Here is a 26612-nt window from a genome sequence, read left to right as displayed (position 1 = left end):
TGAGAAAATTCTGCCATCACTGTCAGGATACTTCTTTCTAGGCTCTTCCCCCAGCATATATTTTCTCTGATTTCATTACACACTGCTGCCTTTTAAAGGGAATGTATTGTTTACCCCCATTTTTATCAATCCTTCACAATCTGAACTGCACATGGACATGTGCATAAATGTAAGTTTTTACTGAGACCTTTCTCCTGCCCCCACTGTGTGCAATGTATTTTAATAGATCTATTTTTCCACTCAGCTATTCAAAAGGTGTTTATTGAATACCTTCCAACAGGTGGTAGAGTTGATATTTTAAAGCAAGTGGTACACCTTGCTTTGAAATATGAATAAGATCATACATAATTTGCAGATTCACAGGGTAACCTTTGTTCATCATGTAATAGAAGCAATGGTGATTATAACTGTAATTTACAAATACTAGTAACAACAACAAACTCTTTTTAGACTGTCTAGTATGTTCCAGATGCTTTATAATATTCACAATCAACTTACAAAGAGGGTGATATTATTATTTCCATTTTACAGGTAACTTGCACACAAGCACACATTTGTTGATTAAAGTCCAAGACCAGAAAAGTCTACATTGTTCATACTGTGAATTCTCTGTTACCTAAGGGATTTTCCTGTAAGGAACTCAGAATACAGTGAGAAATTTAGAATCAATATATATGAATATCTTATTCTCACATGGAGACGATTTTTTACATTCATACAGATAGATGTTACTGATACTTTGTCATTTATCACATCCTGCTATGGTACTTCTCAGACTTTAGATTAATTGGAATCATCTGGAGAGCGTGTTAAAACACAAATTGGATCCTGTTGTTAAAACAGAAATTGAACCCTGTTCCCAAAGCTTCTGATTCTGTAGTTTTGAGTTGCAGCCTAAAAATTTGCATTTCCAACAAGTTCCCGGTGATACTGCTACTGCTATCACACTCTAAGAACCATTGCCAAGTACACTCAGCAAGGTCCAAATCAGAAGATTTTTTTAAACATAATTCTAGAATAATGCATAGACAAGAAATAAATCCTTGCTGGAGCCTGAGAATGATCTGGTTTAGATTATCCACTACTAAAAACAAAATTATTCAACTCCTACCCAAGTTTCTGTGGATAATCTAGTTTTTAAAAATTTGTCTATATTTTAATGATCACCTGTTATATACTCATATAGGAATTTGTGGATTACATACTTCTCCCTACCTACTCTAGGTTTAGCCTTGTTGAATCACCTCCTCTGCTCTTAGTTCTCCACTCCTTTCCACACTACCTAATGTAACCACCTGGCAAATTCCCATTCAGGGTACAACATTTAGGTCACATATCACTGCTTCCATCAAAATTCTTCTGGTATTGTAGGCAACCTTAGTTCCTCCCTTTTTTCTCCCACAATAGTGTGTATAATCTATTATCATGTATTCCACTGTATTGTCCCTCTCCTCCACCGTGAAGAGTAAAGTGCAGTAAATGTGTGGCACAAAATAGCACTGGTATCTGTGAGAGGTCCTGGGTTCCATACTTAGCACAAAAAGTAAATAAATAGGAAGCATTATTTTGCTTCTGATGCCCTTCTACATCTTCTTTCGGTTCTCACCTTTCCCTACCCAGAGTCCTCTTACCATCCTGTCATTTTTTCAGCTGACCCAATTCCCTGACTGTTTCTGCCCAGCACTGCCATCCCAGGATTAACCAGGCAGGGAACATTCTACTGCCTTCCACTGACTTCCTTCCACTCTCACTTTTTTATTATTGTTTGGTACTAAAAATTTGTCTCATTTTTAGGGCAGCTATTTTCCTTAGCAAATGGAAAGATTCCAATAAACTCTTTAAATTTTTAAAAGCTGAAAAAGCTTAATATGTTAAATCCACATGAAGCTTTTTACTAAACCATAAATGAAACAAACAACCAAACATGAAATTTCCAGGACACATGTTACGGGAAGTATGTGGGCTGATATCTGAGGAATAAGTAATTGGCTGAGATTACCAAGGAAAGAGATTTTCTGGTTTTTTCCCTTAAGCTGCCCGGGATACCTTAATTCTTCAAAAGTATTGAGACTAGTTTGTGATTTTATGACAAGATGGTCCAGAAACATCCCTCAATCTGCAGCACATCTTATTTAGAAGGTGGCTGTTCATTTAAGGGAATTGCTAACTCAAAGGTATTTTGTTAGGGATCTTTCTCTGATTGGTGCTCAGCCTCTATTCCAGAAAATACATTATAAATTTACATAGTATTATTTGTCATAAATAAGAATCATCTACTTGCTAAAAATCCATTGTGTTACCCTGCATACTAGTTTCTGAATGCTTTGTCTGCATGGAAGTCTGTTCCACGTCAAATTAATTTAAGAAAAATTGTACACTGTGTCCTCCTTTTACCCTCACATATGTCGTGAAGAACCCAGCTGCTGGGAAAACCTGCCTAACATCTCAACATTCCCCAATCTTGTCTTGGCCACAGAACTAGTTATTTGCTTTATCTGGTTCATTTGGATTTTATGCATTTCACTTATCATTCCTTGCAACTGACTGAGAAATCCTGCTGAGATTAGAGGATTAGGCAAAACTGAATTTCTGAGAAATTGGGATGAATGGGAGAAATGTGCTTAGGAGATGAACAGTTTTTCCCAAACACCACCAGTATTTCTTAAAGCAGATAAATAGTTCAAAAATAACTACCAAGCTTTTATTCTAAAACTGACAATACAAACTCCATTTTTAATTAACACTTTGGAAACCTTCTACTTTCCAATCGACCACAGTTAATTATTTACTGAAACTTCACCCTGATTTCCATTTTTGTTGCTGGCAATTTGCCATGACAAGAAGTTCTCATTTCCTTCCAGGATAGGGTAGAGGATTGGAAGGATTTTTTTTTAACCTCTCAATTATACAAACTGGACTTGCCAAGATTGTCGTACTGCAGAGGTCATAAGTAAAATCATTTTCTAAAGTACTTTTATAAGATAATTTCCCTCGATTACCTGCTGGAACCAAAGTAATTAAAGACCTCAAAGGGGTCTTGAAAACATTTAACAGATATTTGGCATGTACCACCAATGAAACAATATTTGTGTCAAAGTAAGACAAAAGAGGCTGAACAAAGATGAGAGATTCTTTTGCTAATGCACTGTATAAATCTAGCAAAAATGACCATGCTGTCTCTAAAACAACATATTTTTCTCTAAGGTTAGAACCATTTCTATAGTAGTGATGGCTACTGTATGCAGATTTGCCACTATATGAAGAGAAATATATGACATCTTCTTTTGCTGGGTAACATTTTTAGTTAATGTACATGTCTCATTAATGAAAGAATGACATAGGTAACTATGATATAGGTGATATTATGTATAGTAGTTGCAAATTAAAGAGAAGGAAGGAAGGAAGGAAGGAAGGAAGGAAGGAAGGAAGGAAGGAAGGAAGGAAGGAAGGAAGATGGAGAGGTAGGCAGGCAGGCTGGCAGTCAAAGAAACCAAGGAGAGGAAAGAGAAAGGAAAGAGTGGGTAGAAGAGAGAAGGAAACCTAAAAAGCAATAAATGTTTCAGGAGAACAAAGATACCTAACTAAAATTTCAACAATAAGCCCTTTCTGGAAACCGTTACATAAACTGCTTGTTTCTGAATTATTATGTCAGTTCCAAGTCTTTTCCAAAAGTGCCTATATCACTTTCCATTGTTTGTTGAGTCAGGCCTGAAATTCTGGCCCTGCAGCCCAGCATTTAAGATGAAAAGTTCTTCTACTTTCCAACTTCATTCTCCAGTATTGCCCCAATCTTTGAGTGACCTAAGCATTACATTGACAATGAAGAGAGGAAATTTGTCATTGTTTCTCAATGCTTATAAATATGAACTCCTTGCAACCTATTTTAATCTGGAATCAGAGCCTGGGAAGACTATATTTAGAGGTGAATGTGGAGTTAAAGCCACGGCAGTTATCTTAAAGCTACTTTGAGAGCTTCAAACATCTCAGTGCGACTCTCAAATGATGTGGATGCAAGAGCATCTTGTTACAACGACTTTGAAGGGAAATTTGGTAAAGCCTATTAATTGAAGGAAAATTTGGTAAAACCTGTTAATATCACATGTACACACACATCCTTTGATGCAGGAATAATTGCTTTCAGAATTTTTTCTTGCAGAAAAGGTCATGGTAATAATGTTAAAGGCAGGAAGTATTACTTGCAGTAGAAAAAGATGCTTTAAAAACTTAGTTGGTAGTTGGCAGGCCAAATAAATATGTTTCACTCATACAGATAGAGCACATAGGGCACATCCATAAAAAGTAAGAGTTTCCAAGATATGGTAAAAAAAAAAACACAACTAAGTGTAACAGTGTGAGAAGTGTTCTTCCAACTGAGTAAAGATATATATGCCATTCTATATGTATACATGTGCTTGCTTTGATGTGCTTAGAAAGTTTTGGATAGGATTTCCTAAGAAGATTACCCGTTGTTTACTCCAAAGCATAGGAAGAAGATGGCTCCAGGATCATAGAGACTCAATTGCTTGTATATCGTTTTATAGGATTAAAAGTTTTATGATATGTCTGTATCTGTTTTCTGCTTTAAAAATCTAAGTAACTTTGAAATCCTTACTAAAAAGAACATTCTAGGGCTTGAGACTAAAGATAGCATCTGTGTGGGGTGGTTTGAAAGGGAAGAGGAGTCTTCTTAGGGTCAGTTTATAAGAAACTTCTTTTTCAAGTCACCCCAGTTGCTATGTTACATACACTTGCTGAGAGATTCATCACAAGAATAGAATGGACACCAAAGGAGTGCTGCCCAGGGGATGCAAAGCAGGCATCTTCTCTCAGTCTAATCAGGGGTGTATCCCCACACTCATAAAGTAGAATGCCATACAGGAAATCAAGCTGACCACCTAGTTTGTTCGGTAATACCACTCTCGTGATGTCACTCTAACAGTGAACAACTGAAGTGACCACCAGAAAAAAAAATTCTCTTAATTGAAGAAAAAAATGTTCAAAAAATTTTAAATGATCTTATAGATCTCTTTGGATGAGCTTGCTCTGTTCATCATTTCAACAAATTCAAGAGTTAAATACAAAACAGATGAGCATACAGTTGTGCGGACCTTGCCAACAAAGTAGATAAATTCAGAGATTTTTTTTTTTTTAAAGAGAGTCCATTTTATTCAGCAAGGGCTCTGCATTTTCTTCTTTACCAGAATAATTTCAAAGATTAAAGTTAAGTTGGAGAACACAGATACAGCTGAATAGTGGTTCTAAGAATGGAAAGAAGGAAGGAGGGAAAGAAGGAAGGATAGAAAAAGGGAATTGGTTCTTAGAACTTAGTTACTAATTTTATAAAGGACATTAGTTTAAATGAAAAGGAGATGGCAGCTGATTTACTGGGCTACTGGTCTTCATTTCATTAAGTTACTCAGATTTGGATAAATGAAAATATAAGTAAAGTAATATTGCTATTTTTCTCTTGACACAATTGAGAGAAACAGTAATAAAATAGCTTCATCTTACTGTAAAGACTTAATTTCAATTCCTGCATGCATAACCCAGCTCTAAAGTAGTTAATCGGCCTTACTAATAAATGCTAACTAAAACAAAACATTCAAAAGAGGACAGGAGCATATTTGTCAGTAGTTACATGTTAAAAGTTGGCTTGCTTTTTAAAATATGTATGCTGACAGTAGGATAAAGCAAGACTGACTTCACTGTTTGAAGAATACCACACATAAGTATTGATGGGATGTTCTTTTTTTTTTTTTTTTTTTGTCCTGTAGAAAGCTAGACTGGCCAGGATCCGGGCAGCCAAAAGCGGAAGCGCCAGCGCCTACATGCAGAGCAAACGGAATGGTTTACTCAGCAACCAGCTGCAGGTAAAGTCAAGTTCTTTGCATTTTTTAGTGATCAGTTTATTGGGTAATACTAATTTAGTTCTACTTAACCATATAATTTTATTGGGAATAATTATGAAAATGGCTAGCAAAACAGCAAAAGTGTTATTTTTTTTATAATCTCCTCCTGTACACTCCAGTTGTCTGTAGCTGGTTAGAAGCTGTGCTATGGAGTATTGCCAGTAGGTTATGATTCCTAAATTCGCAATCAGACAGCGTCTCTACACTATCTCTAATTAACATCAGAGAGGCAGAAGATGCTCAATAATTCAAATGCCTAATTCGTTTTTTATTTAAAAATTGCTCATGTTCCTTAAAGTTCAGGTAATGGGGAAGCAGAGGTGATGCCCCGTCTTGTTTTACTTCTTAATAAAGAGAGAACACCATTGATTCGGTGTTGGGAATGTCACAGAGTCTGAATGAGAGACTTTTACTTCAAAACTTTCCTTTAATATTTAGGATTTCCATCATCTTTTCTTACAAAATATCTTTCATGTAGGTGCACGATAATCGTTTCAGGATTATCTAAGTACGAGGTTAGATTTTATTATCTAAAGATAAATGGCTCAGGCTTTCAAAGAAAGTTGGTCCTTGAATGAGTAAAAGAGATTTAAATTTTCAATTCAGGGAGGCATAGTCTAAAAGACCAGACCTCTAATTTGATGAAAATTTGTATGCTGATCATTCAACTTAAAAGCAACTGCACATTTGTCTGTTTTTAGTTTTAAAAAAAAGTGCTGCTGGTGAGCCTCAGAAAATAGGCCACATCTCTGTGCAATTGTGTGGTTGAGATTCTTGCTGTTTGCAAATAAAATAGAAGCACCTCTGTTTCTTATGTGTTGACAGTCTTCGGAGGAGGAACAGGCCTTCATTAGCAAGTCCGGCTCCAGCTTTGAAACCCAGCACCACCACCTGCTTCACTGCCTGGAGAAAACCACGGTAAGGAGACAGCACAAGGGCCTGCCTCTGCACTCTGACACTAGTCCCATTTGCCTTTGTGCATACACAATATTTCCAAGTATTATTTCACACTCCGCATTACTGGAAAATATGATAAAAACCAAAAAAACAGAAAACCTGTAGTATCTGAAACTGCTTTGAAATATCATAATGACATTTCAAGTTGGAAATTATTTTAAGAAACCTCTGTCTTAACTTAGTGGTATCTTAACTCTAGTTCTAAGATATCAGTTAAATGCAGTTAGAAAACTGTCTTCCAATACAGAGTCCAATAAAATATTCTGTCTCATCTGTTTTTAAAATTTAGATTAAAAAGGGGAAAATGATATTTCAAGTGTGCCAAACATCTGGTAAAGAGAATATCAATAGCAAAAAAAAAAAAAAAAAAAAAAGAGAGAGAGAGAGAATAACAGAATAGAAGCAAGTAATTCACAGATATAATAAATAGAGGTACATAGCAAAAATGATCAGTTTGCATTCAAAAGAAATGACACATTTAACCACTGGTACACCTCTGGGTGTTGAGGGAAAAGTTTACATTTCTTCACTTACAGGCACTAAGTGGGACTTCTCCATAGTAAAGATGTTCATTCCTTAGTTAGCTAGTCAATGTGGATCACAGTTTGTGATTACAGAGCAGAACAAAATTTTTCATCATATTGAATCAGGTCAGCTTCTTTACTCACCAAAGACACATTATATATATTATCAATTTCAATACATTTACCATCAGTTTATTTACCTATATAACCATGCAACTAGTATGTATCATTTGCCTGCTGTGTACCTAAGAGTGAGCCAGATCCAAGACACACCATGAAGTTAGTATGGCCTCTGTCCTCATTGAGTCTCCATTTTGGGGACAAAACATTAACCATGGGTGTTACTAGAGAAGAGGCATGAGCAGTGGAAGAACTGACAGGAGCCACAGTGGAGTGGGGCAAAGAGGGTGGAACCCCTAGGTGACAGGCTCAGACAAGGCTTCTGGAAAGACCTTGAGTTGAGACCAGAAGGATGAGAAGGAGGTAAACAAGGAAATGAAGAAAGAGGAACTTGGCCTAAGGGGAGGCAAAAGAATTTGAGGGTGACTCAAAGGAGCAAGTGTAGCATGGCCCAAGAGGAAGCAGAGACAGTGGCTGGATAATGTCAGTCTTTGGAGTCAAGTGAGCAATTTTGATTTGTATGTCATGATAAATGGAAATCAATTAAGTGTTTTAACAGGATAAATACATAATTATATTTGAATTTTTAAACAAAGATATGGACAAGTCTATAACCTTTTAGTACTTTCTTAGTACTTACTTAGTATTAAGTTTTAAAGAATAATACTTTGGAGCTTAAATGATACTTATATGAACTTAAATGATAATGGTAGAATGCATTTATTTACCTTTGTCTTTTTCCTCTTGTTTCCTTTTTTCAATTACTTTACCAATGAAGACTACTTTTTTAAAACCAAAAATTTACTTTTAACACCACCTATAAAAATATAGGATAACCAATAACAGAATGACTTCTTCAATTCTAATTGCTAAGGAGATAAATTAAAATCTCACTCAGGATAACTTGCATTATGTGTGTGAAATGTGCATCATAAAAGAAGAAATCAGATGATGAATCTTTTGTGCCCTTTTTTTTTCCTCTAAAATGTAATATTTAACATGAAATTTTGCCTTATCTAATCAAATTATTCTCTGGACTCTAAACAGTAGAATGTTAAATTTCATGTGTTTCAAAATGCTTTCCTCAGCAAAGAGATGACAAAATGAGTAACTAAAACAATCTATTTCCTATTAGCCAGTGAATTGCTTCAATTGTTTTACTAATATTTTAGGATGAGAGATGGTTAAGTGAAATTCGGTATTCCATTAGAAGGCCATTTCTGTGCACACAAAGGAAAAACAGTAATTGAAGTTATTCTCTAGCAATTCAGACCAAAATGTTTCCTTTCTATTTCTGAGGTAAAATTTTTGCATAGGCATTTTAGGAGGCAATTCTTTACTAAACATTTTAAAAGTAAAATTGACACTGTGCATCTATAAAATAGGGTGTGTGAAATGATGCCCATTACTGATTGCCTATGGGCTAGAAGGTAGTGGGTGGAGAACAGCTGGGGCAGTGTGGTGCAAGCCTGCAATCTCAGCTTATCCCAAGGCTGACGCAGGAGGATCGCAAGTTGGAGGCCAGCATGGGCAATTTAGCAAGACCCTGTCTCAAAATAAAAAATAAGAAGGCTGGAATGCAAATGAGTGGTAGAGCAGTGTTCTCTACCAAGGTTCAGTCCCCAGTACTACGCACACACATGTGCACACACACACACAAAACACACCCTGAACACAGACTGAAGTCATGAGTTCTCCCTGTGATATATCACAAAGAAAAGAGGCCATGAAAGTTCAGTGCTCATTCCTTCTGAGTCAAGCACAGTGACCCATTTTACAGATAAACATTTTATTTTCTTAGCTAATAAGTTATATTTTCTTATATACCAGAAATTTTAGGGAAGCATCTAAAGAAATCGGAAGTGTCTTCAATATCTTATTTTCAGATGAAAAATTTTTTCAATCCCATGTGAAGGTATTTGCTACTATTTAACAGTATTACTTGTGGTTTTCTATAAAATAACCTCTTTTCATGATTTCAATTTGTTTAAAAAATAAAGTCAATGTAAATTTTTAAATTTCCTGAAGATATTATCTCTATTCATTTCAAGGGTTTTTCCCTTCTAATTTCTGACTTCCTGATTTTATGCTTAAATTCATAAAATATATTCTAAGATAAAGTTAATTTGTCAATGGACACTGAATCCACCGGCACACGTCAATCACTTAGTCTTACTAGAGAGATTTTATTTCCACACAAATGTCAAAGAAAAGTGGTTCTAATCTTCTGGAAAATGGTGTTAGTAAAAGAAAGCTATACATTTTGTTTATTTTAATTTCAAATGTGCTTCTCTGCTTTCTTCACATTTTCTTCCAACTCTGAAATAGAATCATGAATTCGTGGATGAACAAGTCTTTGAAGAAAGCTGCATGGAAGTTGCCACCGTCAACCGTCCTTCAAGTCACAGCCCATCTCTCTCTTCACAACAAGGAGTCACCAGCACTTGCTGTTCACGTCGACACAAAAAAACTTTCCGCATCCCAAATGCCAACGTATCTGGGAGTCATCGAGGCAGCGTGCAGGAACTCAGCACGATTCAAATCCGGTGTGTGGAGAGAACTCCTCTATCTAACAGGTACCTGGATGAACCTACTGGTTCACAGGCTCTGTCCCTGCTGTCACATTGCCACCTATGAGCAGGGAAGTCCTAGCTCTTAGGGCTGAGAAAGGGACAAAACTGTGCAGCTAGTAGGAGAAGGAGTCCACTGGCATATCCCTTGGGGTCAAAAGTAGTAATTATTTTTGTCAGTATTAACAACAGGAAGAAGATGACTAACAATGTTTTTTATTGCTTCAACTCTACAATTTTTTGTTTGTTTGAGCAAGGACCTCTATACCGAGGAGCCCCATATGTAAACTCAAAGAGCCTGAAATGACAATCAAAACTACTAAAAAGACAAGTGAAACTGACATCGATATGAGTGAAAGCTATTCAATAGTACCTAAAATATATTTGTTCAATATAACAGTGAAAATTAAAACTATACCTACACAAATCTCTTTTATTAACCTATACTTTTGATCCAAAAGATATTTTTTGGCTACATCAAATACAAAAATCAATCCAATATCAAAAAGATAAGTTAAATTCTAAAATTATTTACCAGTTAATTTATGTAAAATTTATGTGAAACTTTTACACTTTACTTTTCATTATTTACTATTTTTTACCATAAATGTCTAATAATACATTTAAATTACACATTAAAAAGATCAACTTCTGCCAAAATGTTTTTTTTACTTCATTCTTTTATTTGAAGAGCATATATTCTTAGAGTGACCCTCTATAAGTTCAGTCTTGCTTCTTTGTTAGCATTTAAGAAGCTATGTTGAGAACCAAGATGAGATTCTGAATTCAGACTATGTTGATTTATAAAAATTGGACCATAATGTTAAAATTTAGGACAATGAAGAATTTTTATCTTTAAGATATTTTACATCCATCATAAAACAAAGTAGAAAATGGTGACAGTTTTAAGAAGAAAATATTATGACATAAACATTTTATTCATTTTCCATGAAAATAGTTTTAATTCCTGTTTATACCCTTCTTGATCCTTCTCCTTCTGCTTCTCCCAAAGAGTATAACATTCTTGTTAAGAATATCTTTTGAGAAAACCTTCAAGTGCTAGATGGGAACAGCTACCTTTTTTTTGCTTCTTAAGATGTGATCATCACTAAATTGAGGGTTTATTTGCATTACATACTTCAAAAAGACACAATAATGAAAGGATTTTGTGGACAAAGGAATTGGGAAATCACATGGCATATCAAATTCTGAGTTTCTATCTTAAAGTTATTTTACTTTGCTCAGTTCAGGCTGTCCAGATCTTACCTGGTCCTTTTTCTTTCTTACATTTATAATGCCGTTTGTTTGAGAAACAGTTGAGCTGGCTTTAAGAATTGTCTTTAATGTTAATCAACTGGTTAATGTTCAAGATAATATATATTAAGTTTTGATGTTTCATATTAAGTTTTGATGTTTCATTTTTACGTGATAATTTTCCTGAACATTTAAAATGTTACTTACAAGCATTAAAATGTACATTTTTCAGCTTCATGAAAAAAATTTAAATAAATATCTTCTTTTCTTAAATCTATTTTTTTTCCTCATCAGCCGATCCAGCTTAAATGCCAAAATGGAAGAGTGTGTTAAACTAAACTGTGAACAACCTTATGTGACTACAGCAATAATAAGCATCCCAACACCTCCAGTAACCACACCAGAAGGAGATGACAGGCCAGAGTCTCCCGAGTACTCAGGAGGAAATATTGTCAGGGTGTCTGCCTTGTAAGACAATTGGATTAGGTTTAAGAGAATTTGAGCCCTGGCTGTGGAAAGAATCTCAATGTAGAAGAAAGAAGAAAAAAAAAATAAACGTTTTGCAGATTAAGACAGCAAAACAAGAAGGCTGATAGTGAAACAAAAATAAATCTTCCAATGTGAATAAAACCACCAATGGCATTTCTAGACAGAGTTTGACCTGTTATACAGAGGAATATTCTGTGGCCCTTTGACTTTGTGAATGAGCACAATGAAATGCCGCCTATCGATGCTTCTTATGATCAGAACTCTTTTTTAATAAAAAAATAAAATAAATCTTTGAACAAAATGTTCCAGTTGAATGCAAAACAAAAAAAAATATGGAAAACATTTTGATAAAAATTTTTCCTGTTAAAACCATGAACATTGGCTATGATGAAGATTATTATATATGGGAAAAAAACTCATACAACACATTTGTATTGACTGAAGGAAACCATCATAATGCATGCTAGAATTCTTTGGAGCAGTGATCTCAGTTTCCTTATGTTGTCTTCAGAATAGGCATGATAAACTATAATTGTAGAAAGGGGAAATTTCTGTGCACTTACAACAAGCTGATTGTTCCATGGTGGGCTGTGCAAATAAACTCCTTTTAGAACTGCAGTATTTCTCATGGGGATGCTCATTAGTAAATCTGAAGTGTTCAGATAGTTCAGTATTATTGTTTAGCCTTGCACCTAGTTACTGTTACAACTGCAATAATTCACTGCACACATGTTGTATCAGGAATCAGGATTTTTTGGTGGTTGTACTTTCCAGATTATAGGTACAGTAAGAGCCACATCCATAGAAAAACTTCTGGTGTTGCAAGGTTTAGGTGACTTTTTGATCCAAAAACTACTGTGTCATCAATGTTTTTCAGTAGTATTCTTTGGTCCACTGTATTGCTGTGACCCAGTGCATTCTGTATTTCTAGGGTACCTTTGTATTGGGTTCATTATCATCAGAGAAACTAGTGTTTACTGTAGTTCAAGTGACTTTCCTACTTTTGTATTCCCCAATAAATTATCTTGTAAGTAGATTGTCATCAATCCCCTTGTCAAAAACTAGAGAAAAGGAGTTGACATCTATGAATTATCTCTAATGTCTTTGCTGTTTATGGAAAAGCCCAGATACTAGATATATTGGGATGTGTTTCCTGAAGAGTTGACTGGGACTAATATCACAGGATCGACGATCTCAGAATCTTACTTGATGTATTATTTATTTTGCTTTAGATCTTGAATACATGTTGAGAATACCTAATGTGAATTGGAATGCAGAGATAAACGGGAGTGCTTCATGTCGCAGTATTTGATGAAAACATGCGGCCAATGCCATTCATGAAGGCGGCACCAATTTATCTCAGAAAGGTCCTGTGTTTGGCAAGGTGCAGCGTTCTCCACAAAATTGGGAGGACGGGAGCTTGATGATGCAAGATTGATTTCTGTGTACATTTAAGTGAAAAGCCTTTATACCTTTACACCCTTAAAATACATCAGCAGACGTGTCTGCACGTGACAGTGTAAAAAAGTTTTATGTCAAATAAAGTTTTGCTCATTCCGAGCCACCACTGTAAGGAATAAAGCTTAGTTTCTATATATGGAAAGAGTTAATAATTATCCCTCTATTGTAGAGATCTTCAAATGCTTATCATAACTTATAAAAATTAATTAATCCAACCATTTTCGGGTAAAGTCAGAAATTCTTGCTTCCCATTTCTAGAATAGCTTCTAGAAACGTGCTGTGCACACAGTAGCTCTTAATAAACATTTGCTGAGTGAAAGTAAGATAAACTACTGTCTCTTGGGAAGAACTGGCTTTATTCCTAGTATGTCTTTTAAAAAGCTACTAATCTTCCAGCAGCGTGAATATTAACAATTATATTAACACCTGCCTCTTGTCACTTTATGCTTCTAGAGCAAATATATAGTGAAACTTCTTTGATGGCATTTATTGAGAACCTCTTTTAAAACTAGACTAAGGAATTACAATCAGGAATACTTAATGTCTTTTGATTCCCCACAAGAAGTTCTATTTTCAAGTTCTTGGTGTTACATCAAGGAAAAGGCAGTTAGGTTATTTTAGTTGACAATTCTGCCTCCTCTTTTCATTTATCACTTATCCAAAATATTAATTTCTTTAGATGTTTGGAAAAGAAAAAAACTTTTTGATGTTTTAGGTGATTTAAAAAATATACTGTGTTGGTGGTGAGTGACCATTGATGACTGTGTTAAGTGCATCTGTATTGTAAGTGAAATGTAATTATTTCTGTGTACCATATGGAGTAACTAAGGTCATTGTTTTGACAATTTTGTTTGAAGTTCATATATCTTATTTCAAAGGATAGCATAATACCTGCATTATGCTGGAAAAAAAATAGACCTTTGGAGAATACTTAAATAAAACACGTGCATGCTTGAACAGGACAATGTGGTTGACTGTTGCCCTTTTTCCTTAGACTTCATTCCTTTCCAAAATCTAAGATGCGCCGCACTCATACCTGGGGGAAGCCTGTGACACGTATGGACTAGAACTCAACACTTAAATCTAGTCTGAACTGGTGGACACAGCAGCCTTACATCAGCAGTGAGAATTTAAGAAGAAACTTTAACAGAAAAATTAGGGTCATTTAAGTAAGGCCAGTCCCTGAATCTTATAAACTTCTTCATTACTACCACTTGGATTGGGCAAAATAAACTCTGAGATGGGCGTGGTGGCACACGCCTGTTATCCCAGTTGCTGAGGCATGAAAATCTCAAGTTCAAGGCCAGCCTCAGGTAATTTATTGAGGCCCTAAGCAACTTAGGGAGACCCTGTCTCAAAATGAAAAATTCAAAGGGCCTGGGGATGGCTCAGTGGTTAAGCACCCCTAGGTTCAATTCCTGCTACCAAAAAAATAAAGAAAGAAAATAAGTAAAGAGATAAATATAAGCTATGAGATAGTAGTTTTGATCAGAATTCCATTAAGTTCTCAAAGGATTTTTTTTCCTATATACGAAAACAGAAATTTGTCTAGCTATATGTGTGCATATTGAATGTATATATATTCTAAAAAAATGAATATAAGCCTATGCATATGTATGAACAATATATATTCATAGGCTTACATTCATCTTAATAATATGCACACACTGATGGTATCTTTTTAATACCCTGAGGAGAAAAAGAGCAAGAAAATGTTAAGTGTTTATTATTAAAAGAAGGAAAAAGACAAAGTAAATCATTTAATAGGAACTGATTTAGCTAGTGCTGTGTATGATTTTTTGAGTGAATAGTTTCTGTATTTTCTTGTTAATTATTTTCCTTTATGGCCTTTGATTTATTGAGGTGTCAATCCTGCATTAAAAAGGTCTAACACACCTGCCTGCTCCTTCAACTTAGTTACAACATTGGCTTGGAAATAGCCTCCAGGAGTGATATTAATCAATGCCAGCAACATTACTCAAAAGAATATGAAGGGTTCTTGATGTCAGATAGATGATCCGAAGAGTCTTGTAAAAAAAAAAAAAAATCATGTCCTCTTGAGTAGGATGTTATTAGGGTACTTGTTTTATTAACACACAGATACAACAATGTTTATTGCACTGTGTAAATATCATCAGAATTTTCAACACAATTGTGTAGGCACACCTAGTTATTTTAAAAATGAGGGTTTAAACTGACTTTACCTCGTCTAATTGTGTTTGAGACAGTAAAACTTTCTCCAAAGAGTTAATTTTTGAACAAGTTAGCCTAAGACAATTATAAAACTTATTTTATTGTCAAAGGTTTTCTATTTGAAATACTGTGGAATCCATGGTTTCTAATGGTTGGTTTGTCACGTGGCCTTTACCCTCTTTTCTCCTCAACACTAATTATTTCTTTGGCAGGAGCCTCTTGTCCCTCACCATTTTTAACTCTGGTTTCTCCATGGAAATCCATTAGGTATCCACTGTGTATTCTACATGAAACTCCATTCATTGAATACTTGGGATGGGCTAGATGTTGTGTTGATGCTAGAGAAACAGAGATTAAGAAACCAGACCAGGCCGGGCACGGTGGCACAAGTCTGTAATCCCAGAGGCCCAGGAGGCCAAGGCAGGAGGATCGAGAGTTCAAAGCCAGCGTCAGCAAAAGCGAGGTGCTAAGCAACTCAGTGAAACCTTGTCTCTAAATAAAATACAAAATATGGCTGGGGATGTGCCTCAGTGGTCAAGTGTTCCTGAGTTTAATCCCTGGCACCAAGAAAAGAAAAAGAAAAAAGAAACAAGACCAAACCTCCTCAAGGGATTATATAGGAAAAGAGCTCAAAGTCCTCTCTGCTTCATCCTGCTACTCACACTCTTACAAGGTAGTGTCCTTTCAGCCACAGTGACAGGCAGTCTTCTGCCTCAGTCTCTTGAAGACATCTCTTCAACAGATGTTATAGGAGGACAGTGTTCTTCAAAGTGTTTTCTCAACTTTTTCCATCATTCTATTCAAATCCTCTTTCTGGTGGCAATAGTTATATTATTATGGGGATGAGGAGCCACCAAATGAATCTTGGAGGAAAAATAAGAAAGGAAAAACAAAACAAAACAAAACAAAACAAAAGATAAAGAGAGGCAAAGCTTTACCTGTAAGATTTGAACATGTTTTTTAAAAAAATGAAAACAAAAACTAACCTTTACCAAGTATCCACTCCACCATTCCTACTGCAATGTGAGAGAAAGTGAAGAAAGCTGTTAAAATAGTTTTGCAGGAGTAACAATGCATCTGTGAATCCTAACATCATAAGCTCTATTGAAATATCTGAAAGAATGAGGCAACAAAGTAGTACATCTGAGAATAAAGGTAAGTTTCTTTCTTATCAGGAGTACTCACCACAAAGGTAAGCTTGAGAGGTTTATGTCAATTCCAAAACATGGGAATGGTTGAAGGAGGGTATTGAATGAATTTGCTAAAGATCCTGAGAGAGATTTGGAGCAACTCTGGTGACAAAGGTAAGCCTCTTGACAAGGGATACAAGGCAGTAGAGAGGAATCCTTGGGTTTGGTTCTAATTGACAGTGAAACATTTTAAAATATGGTTTGAATCTGTTTAATTGCTTTCTTAGAGCTGTGAATGGCAACGCCAAAAGGTAGATTAACCTATTATCAATTTTTAATAATCATGCATTATTAGATTGCTCAGATATCTCTCAGACTCCTTGTACAACAGAGAACAGGACCCTAACATAGCAGAATAAGAAACTAGGGCTAAGAAATGATAAAAAGAAATACAAAGAATTGAGGTTGAATGGACCATGAATTGAGTAAATGAACCTGTTAAATTTCCCAATCAGACATACCTGCTTGGAGAGACAGAAGACTTCATAGACTTTATATAAGAAGATACAAACAGGAATGGGGTTGTAACTCAGTGGTAGAGCACTTGCCTCGCATGTGTGAGTCCCTGCATTTGATCCTTAGCACCACATAAGAATAAATAAATAAAAGTAAAGACATTGTGTCCATCTACAACCAAAAAAGTATTAAAAAGAATTTTTTAAAAGAAGAAGATATAAACCTTTTAAAAGTAAAAATATCATGTACATCACAATTTTACATAGGACTCAATCTAAATTTATAATAGTGTCATCCTCAGTTAACCTGATAAGAAACCAATGTACAAACCATAGAATTAAAATCCTAATGCATCCTTTTCAGTATGCAGTTTCTTCAATACATTCACAGTGAGCACAAAATAATGATGATTAAAATAACCATGAAAAGGTAAAAACAATAATAATGCCTGCTAACTTCATTGGGTCTTAAATATATGCCAGACACCGTGATAATCACTTTACATGTACCATTCCATTGGGTAATTGTATTCCTCATTTTCTTTGGAGAAAACTTTAACACTGAAAAATAATGAGTCTGGATTTTCCTAATTTAGATAATAAAACATTTTAAATGAAATCCTGTATTTAAGTGATAGAATTCTATTGTGTAAAAATGTTGATGTTATTGCTTCTTGGAGACTAGAATAGAAATTAAAGGAAATGGTGGGAGACAGAGAGGGAGGCTGGTTATAGTCATAATCTAGTGGTTGCAAAGTCATCACAAAAGGCAATCAGTTTGTCTTCCCATTTGGTCCATAATTTATTTCTTACCTTGGAAAATGTGCTGCTAATAATTTCATGATTAACTATTGGTAAATTAAAATAAAATGGAAAACAACTGGTCTAATTGACAAAGATTTTTCCAACAACTCCATCTTGGTACAGCATACACATTGAGTTTTTTTTACAGCAACAGAGAGAATTGTGTGTTAGAGTATCCACACTGTCTCACTCCCCTATCTAAACAAAGCCTGCCAAACCTTTCAAAGTTGATGGTCAGGGCTTTAGTTTTAGCTTGTATATCTAATTGGCTCACAGTTCAACTCCTAGAGGCTAATGGTAACGGAACAGAAATGCTTTGGAATTAATGTCAGTAACCATAATTCCCACCCTTCATTATCTTTTGTATCTATCTAAATTCTTGCAGGCAAACATTTCAGAAAGTGACAGCAAAATGTCTATTGGCATTTAATACCACCTGCAAAATAATGTGCAGAGAGATTCAAATTGGCAAAATAACTGCATAATTCAGTATTTCAAATTAATATGGTACAATTAAAAATATTCCTGGATTTTTTCATCCTCATAAAGAATTCCAAATTTTTTTCTGTCTGTCATTGATATTTTTTATTTGTACCCCCCAAAATAAAAAGCTTCAATAAAGGTGTAAATACCGACATTTGATTTATATGGAACTGTAGAAAATTTAATGTACCTTTTAAAATGGTACTTTAGATATAACTACTTGCCATAAAACTTCTTTGGGTTTCATCATTTGCTTGTTTTATGCTCCAAAATAACTCTGCTCTATTAATAATATCTCTTTACCTTCCACTTCAGTCTTCCCCTTTCTACGACTTGAATAGTAAATGTGTTATTCACTGTATTAATGTTATATACAAAACTTCTTTTACATGAAAAAGTGTAAAACACATGTGTGGAAAATTCAGTATTACATACAGCTCATTACTGTCAAATCCTGATAATAAATTACAGAGTTTTATATTTTATTTAATTTTATATAATAAGTTCTAATTTTTAAGAATTATTATAAAATAATACAACTTCTTCAAATTGCCTCATGGAAGGATTAAAAACTGTTTTTCTGGGTGTTTTTATTCCCTCCCAAGATAGGACTATATAGCTTGTAAACTAATATAAAAATCGCACCACACTATGAACAAGGGGCATGTTTTTATATAACAGACTGCTCCACTATCTAAAATGAAATGAGCTTATTCATCCAAATGGGCAAGAGCTAACTAATGAGAGCGAGAAAGCCATGAGTGACTGGAAGAACTGGAAACCAGATATCATTTGGGAGACATGAAGTTTGGAAGACCATAAGAATTCAACATCATGTCAGTTTCTTTAACTAGTTTACCTAGAATTCACTTTATTGGTAAAGACTATGAGAATATAATTATATTTTAATGCAATTATTTTCTGTTAGATATAAACTTGTGAGTTTTGAAGGGTTAACCAAAATTAATTCAGGACATTCTCCCTATCATATGCATCCCCAAATTATAAGTATTTCAACTTAAATTTATCCTGAATGCTAAGATGATTATAATGAACTAAATTAGAAGAGTAAGAATAAGACCACAATTTTAAAAGTGAGGATATCTTCAGTTTCTGTGGAGTACTCCCGATTCTAATAGAATATTTTTATAATTATTCTTGACTGTAGTAAAAATTTAAACGCAAATGAGCTTTAGAATCACTAGCATTTGTGTTTAATTTGCCACATTTCTCCGTGTTTTCTCATAAATAAGAGGAAAATATATTCAATGCCCAAAATGTATCCTAAAATCTCAGCCCTAACAAATGCTTTTTCTTAATATAAGAGAAAACCAAACAAGCTAACTTAAACACCCAGTGCATTTACAGGTAAAGCAATACAATAAAAACACAAATTATTGGGTAATTTCTTATATGTCCATTTGAGTTTGTAATCATAAATTGTCATACAATTTATGTAGATGTTTTGCAATTAAATATCTTCATCATATCTCTGTTATGGTGTGGTTATGTGTTGTCCCCCAAAAGCTCATGTGTGAGACAACTCAAGAATGGTCAGAGGTGAAATGTTTAGATGATGAGAGTTGTGACCTAATGAGTGCATTAATTCACTGATATGGATTAACTGGTAGGCAGGTAGATGTGACTAGAGAAGACAGGTCTCAGGGGTGCGACTTTGCAGTTTACACTTTGTCCCTGGCAATCAAAGCACTCTGCTTCTTAGTTGCTATGTCCTGAGCTGCTTTCCTCTGCCCCAGCCTTCTGCCATAATGTCCTGCCTCATCTTGGGCTCAGAGCTATGGATCTGGCTAACCATGGACTGAACTTCTGAAACTATGAACCCCAAATAAACTTGTCCTCCTCTACTTTTTTTTGTCAGGCATTTTGGTCATGGTGATGCCAGATCTGACTAAAAGCTCTCAAATCAAACTTAGGAGAGAAATTTTGAGAAAAGGGTGTACACATGGATGTGCTTATATACACACACCACACACAGGTTTGAAGATAGGCAGAATGTGAAGTTCTATCTATCTCACCCCTGTTGAAATCAAAATTTGAAAGAAATCCAGAACAAAAGTTTTTCTTTCCCAGTGATCACTAGAACTTCAAGTTGTTGTGTTTTTTTCCCTTTTTATTGATTGTAGAAAATTATAATGTAGAAATATATAGGCTTTTAAACAAATCTTCCTAAAGGAAATCATCAAAAGTGGCATTCTTGGCATTACCATACAACATTATTTGTTTTCTAAAGCTTAAATACTATAGAATAACTGAACTCACACTAGCACAAGGAAGAAAAAGGTAAGCTATGAATTGGTGATTTGGGACACTCACATGGGAAAGAGAAACTCATTGTTTATTCACTTACAAATTTATTGAAAACCTATGCTTCTTTAGGATACCTTAAGAAAAGCAACAGAGGGGCTGGGGTTGTGATTCAGTGGCAGAGCGCTTGCCTAGCACATGCAGGTTGCTGGGTTCGATCCTCAGCATCACATATAAATAAATAAGTAAAATAAAGTTATTGTATCCAACTACAACTGAAAGGAAAAAAAAGAAAGAAAGAAAAGCAACAGATAGATTTTTCTTAAAATGCAATCCATTTCTTAGGTAAATTTGTTTTAGACCTTAACATAACTGTGTCTGATGGAGAGGTTGTGAAAAAAAACTATCTTCTTTTTTTTAACAGCATGACCTTTTAAAGGGGCCAAGAATTTTAAATTCTTGTTTTCAAACTATATGTTTGAGCTTCTAATCTATTTTCCTTTTTTTTCCAAAGGACTAAGCTGTTTTCTTTGGCTTTGTAATTTATAAAGATCCCAGATGTATACAAATCCTCTAGTTCATATTAATCATTATACCTACCACATGAAGAACTGGGGACACTCCAAGAAAAAGGAGGCAAAACTTCCTCACACGATGGCAATGCTCAGTGCACCCTGTATATTTTACAGTGAGGTGCAACACAATAATGTGCAGCATCCCCTAAGGGACAGCATAACGCCTGCAGCTTAAAATTACACAAATTCCAAGAGATTTTCTAAAAGCAAAGAGATCCTTTTTTAAGGAGTGACAATTGCATGAAACTTTGACTATGGTTAAAACAGTATACCAAAAGGTCATAATGAAATGCAAGCTGTGAAATAGGTGTATTCATTCATTTTCTTTGTGAGTACATTGTACATTTCTGGCACTGTGCTAAGTGCTGGAGTGAAATGATAGCAAGATCCAGTCTTCTCTGTTATTTGCAGTTTACTTGTTGACATGGACCCTAAACAGGCAGAAATATAATTAAACAACCCAAGTTTAGAGCAAGATGCATTGTGGAGAAAAAAAAAATATAGGATACTCAGATCAGCAATAAAATTGTCTGAAAAAAGGAGAGTAAACCAGGCAAAGGGCATCCCATATCCAGGAAGCCCTCATATATTTACCTTGGGAATATGAAAAAAAAATCTATTGCTCAATAAAATTCATGAGTTTTAATTTATTTCTTTCTATTGTCTGTTACATCTATTTTATAATTTCAAACAAAAAAATCCACATGTTAAATAAATTATTGTTGAGTCTTATTTTTTTTCCCTTTCATAACCGAGAGTCAGAATAAAGAATTTGGGGGGAGAATGACAGTTACCATCAACTCATTAATCAATCAACACAAGCCATTCTCTTCATTTCAATTCTGTGCAACAACCATGCAAGCTGGTACCAGGATAACCATTTTTCAAGGAAAAAGACTGAAGCCCAGGGAAATTAAGTAACTTGCCCAAGGCCACATCACTGGCAAATGATTGAGAGGATTCAAACCCAGATCTGACTGCAAAGTCCATCCACATCCCTATAGGTCTTTCCTTTTGTTAACAATACAATTAAACAATATTGAAGTTGTACATAACACACCATTCTAGGCCGGTGCTCTGCCACTGAGCTACATTCCCAGCCCTGGAATTCTAGATTTAATTACTTAGAGGCAAAAATTTGGGAACATCTTTTGACCACTTATATCTGAATTTCAGATCTGGTAGTTTTCCTGCATTAAGATGAGGTGTTTTTATCCTCATATTTCATTCCTTCACATTATGAAGCCAACAAATATTGATCAAGCACTTCATATGTGCCAGAGATTTTGCTAGACACTTGAGATAAGACAATTAACAAGACAGTTGTGATCTAGAGCTTTTGCATACAGTTAGGAAAACTATCACTAAGCAAATAAATACAGAAATAATATATAATTGCAAATGGTGGTAAGTCTCATAATGGAAAATCAAGGAGTACCACAAAAAAGAAAAAAGAGGGAGCTTATCTTAAGTTCAAAGTCAAAGATCCAAACAATTTCCTTTGAGGGATAACACTTATTAGGACCTCCAAAAGAAGTGAGAATTACCCAAAAAAAGGGAGAAAAACATTCCAATAATACTCTAGAGCCAAAATTATAATCTACAAGATAGAAAAGCTCTTATAATACTTAACAGCTCATTAGAATGAACAAGAGAACAGAGACTACAGATTAAAAAGTAGACTTACAGAACTTTCTGTTGAAGCATACTGGACTTTGTCCTTCGTCCAATGGGAAACCATGAGGAATTCTGAGCAGACCAGTGATGTGATACAATTCATGCTTTAAAAATCACTCTGGTTGCGATGTGCTGAAGAATGAGTTGAGGGAAAGGGCACAAGAAGCAGCAGGGAGACCAATTTGGAAAGCATGATAGTAACTCAAGTGAGAGTTGAAGTATAGCTGATTTAAGGAGGTTCCTGAGAGAACTGGATGATTTAAGGGCCACTTTGGAGTTAAAGTCAAGGAGACTGGGCAATGATTGGTATCAGTGTGAGATATATCTAAGGAAGCTGTCAATTTCTGATTTAAGCAGCTAAGAGCAAGAAAGTGTCATTTGCTGAAATGATCAAGAATTCTCCTTTGAATATGTCCATGAAATCATCCAAGAGGATGCAAATAATAGTAATAACAAGACAAAGAATTATTAAGTACTTTTAGATGATTACTGTATGCCCGGCACAATTTCCCAATGTTTTACATGCATTACTTCATTTGTCTTTTGAAAAAATATACAGAGTCCTGGTTTATGGATAAAGAAATAAAGGGTAAATATGTTACATACCTTCCCTAAGATCATATAGCAAATAAGTTGCAAGACTAAAATTGAACCAAGATTTCTGACTCTGACTCCGAAGCCTGAACATTTAACCACCCCAGGGATTTCTCTTTAAGTAACCAATTAGACATAAGAATGCACAGCCCAGAAGAGAATTAGAGAATTATTCATTTGGAAATCTGCAGTATAAAGGCCAAGGGATTAGAATAAAGGAGAAATAAGAGAAAGATCCCTGGAGCAAGCCACAAGGGGCTACACAGTAGTCTGAGCTGCCATAAGGAAAGGAAAGAGATGGGAGAATATTGAGGGATTTCTAGAAGAAGCCAAGGGACAACTAACTCGTTGAATGTTGCTGAAATGCCTAGTAGAATATGAATTGAAAGTATCTGGGAGATTTGGGCACCAAAGTGGTCAGCATCCAACCAAGCAAAAGCACATAATGTGAAACCTACATTGGATTAGAGACGCGCAGTGTAGAAAACCTTGGATCACTTGGTTGGCATTATAGCTCAAGAGATGACAGGATTTCTAATAAGGGAATCTGGAGTTAAGGAGGTTGATTTTCTATTTTCTCAATTTAATAAAATATAAAGTGGCATTGCTTAGAAAGATCTAGGACCTAGAAAAGGAAAGGTTGAAATTATAGGAAAGACAGGAGAAATAGCAAGAGTGAAGTCTGAGGACCTGGCATCAGAGGGAAGAAAGAGACACAAGAGGGAAGAGTCCTGGGCTGGGAGGGCTTCCTCAGAAGCACTCACAGGCACCTCGATGAAGGGTTTCCTCTGTGGCTACATGTGACAAAGCATGAAATGGTCACTGAATGTGTCAGCTTGCTCTCTGCTGCCTGTGCCCACAGAGGGGCGACTGTCCACTGGGAACAAATCTGCTCTTTGCTATGAACGAAAAGGGAAATGACCCCAAATCTAGAGAACACTGGGATGCCCCGGAAGCATATAACAAAGTGACCCCGAAGGCACTCAGCAAAACTTGGGAACCACTGACTTCTTTACTCCCCAGTGGTGCCCAGTCCTGTCTCTGAGAAGAAACCACCATATCCAGAGAGACAATCCAGGACATGTCACCTCAGCAGGCACGATGCCAACCCACAACTCAAGTGAAACCCTTACACTCATTCTTATCTCTGGTGATTGTCAGCAAGGCTAGAAAGAACACAGTCTAATTATAAAGACGCGCACAAAGATACAGATGACTAAGCAGCTCCCAGGATATTTGCAATTGACAAGAGACCACTTAAACTTAATGAATCTCCAGAGAAATATAAATATTGAGAGAGAGGATGTCTGTGGTCTCTGAGAATTCTTCAGGGTGCTCTCTATTCTATTCTATCTAAACTGCCTATCAATCAGGATGGCTTGTGTACACAAGAGCATGCCAGATACATACCCTGGTGCATAAACACACACACACACACACACACACACACACTGAATTCACACAGGCACATTCCCAGACACACACACTAATACAGTAATACACAAAGTATGCATATAACACACGTATACATGCAAACACCCACCAACACACATACACACACACACACACACACACACACGTACGGTATATACTAATGGTGAAGATCAATGTGGGTGGAAAGTTGGCAGAGGCAAAGGACAGGTAAAAAATTGTAAGTCTGCCCAAAGGGTTGAGATTTATTGTTCTAAGTGAAATAAAAAGCCACACGGAATTTTAAATGGCTGAGTAACATGAACTGATAACATTTTCACAATACCACCACTGCTGTAGTGAAAAATAGTTACAGGAACTAGGAAGAAGGAAGGAAGAAAGAAAGGGAGGGAAAAAGAAAGAAGGGACGGAGGAAGGGAGAAGAGGAAGGAGAGAGGTGGAAAGAAGGCTCTCTTTAGGCTATTACAGTAGTCCAGGTGAGAAAGAAAGGTAGGTTGGGCCAGAGTGGCAGCAGTGGAGGTGGAGAAAGTTTGGTAGATTCGGGTAAAATATTTATAAAGAAGTGCTGACGAGACTTGCTCAGGAATTAGATATGTAATAAGAAGAGTTTAAACATGTGGGTAGATTTACTAAAAATGAGAAGGCCGGGAAAGAAGTAGAAGGAACCAAGGGTTCTCTGTTAGCCATGGTACATTTTAAATTGATGCGGTCTGTGTGGAGATGTCAAGGAGCAGCTGGATATATAAAATTGAAATTGAAAGGAGAGATCAGGGATGAAGTTAGAAATACGAGAGTTATGAGAGTAGAGATGGTATATAAAGCACAGTTTGGGATGAAGTTGTAAGGTAAGAGTGTCCATAAAGTTGACGCCTGAGCAGCTGGGAACGTCCAGCCTTCCAAGGCCCACAGAGGAGGAGGGGCAGCAAAGAAAATAGAAGGAACTGTCAATGAAATAGCAAGAGAGCTTTTATCTGTTTTTATCAGTTTTACCAGCGTGTGAACTCTCTGAAAAGAAATAAATTCACTTTATGTGCTTTCTCTTGCAAAAGCTGAGAATTTGGTCAAAGCAAGGTTGTAAAGCCATGTCCACAAATTCTTGGATATGCCTTCATCCAAGAAATGCAGCCCAATTTCCCTTCCGTTGTATGTGGGTTACATTTAATGACTCGCTTATAATTCATTGGATATGGCAGTAGAATGAAGCATTACTTCTAGATTCGATTATAAAAACACTGCAGCTTCCATCTCAGAAGCTCTTTCTTGCTCTGTCTTGCTCTCCAGGATCACCTGCTCTGAGGGGAGCCAGGTGCTCTATAGAGAAATGTTCTGTGTAGAGAAGAGTTGAGGGTGCTGACAGCCAAGATCAACTTTCTCACCATGTGAGTGAACTAACCCCCAAGTGGATCTGTTAGGCTCTTGATGAACACAGCCCCATTCAACATGTTCCCTACACCTTCCTTACAATCCTGAGTCAGAGCCTTCCAGTCAAATGGCTGTCAGAAACTTTGAGATAATGTGTGTTGTTTGATGCTTTTAAGTTTTGGGGGTGATATGTTAGGAAGCAGTAGATGATAAATTTATCAGTATAACAGAAACAGAAAATGGCATGTAACTTTGTATAAAAAGCCTTCCCCACTCTACTTATTGCTTTACTCCTAAAA

General features: G+C 35.8%; 1 protein-coding gene across 1 annotated transcript in view; it reads left to right on the top strand.

Annotated features, from left to right (window-relative positions):
* The window catches only part of KCND2 (potassium voltage-gated channel subfamily D member 2), a 457887-nt gene extending 443800 nt beyond the window's left edge, over nucleotides 1–14087 (top strand). The window contains exons 3-6 of the mRNA XM_081286837.1: nucleotides 5775–5870; nucleotides 6735–6827; nucleotides 9839–10086; nucleotides 11629–14087. Coding sequence (XP_081142963.1) covers nucleotides 5775–5870; nucleotides 6735–6827; nucleotides 9839–10086; nucleotides 11629–11806 — 615 coding nt within the window. The 3' untranslated portion in view covers nucleotides 11807–14087. The remainder of the gene's footprint in view (nucleotides 1–5774; nucleotides 5871–6734; nucleotides 6828–9838; nucleotides 10087–11628) is intronic.
* The last annotated feature ends 12525 nt before the right edge of the window (nucleotides 14088–26612 follow it).

This window comes from Spermophilus citellus (genome assembly GCF_964194105.1).
Source record: "Spermophilus citellus genome assembly, chromosome: 3".
Classification (NCBI taxonomy): Eukaryota; Metazoa; Chordata; class Mammalia; order Rodentia; family Sciuridae; genus Spermophilus; species Spermophilus citellus.
This window is presented reverse-complemented; position numbering and strand designations above follow the sequence as displayed.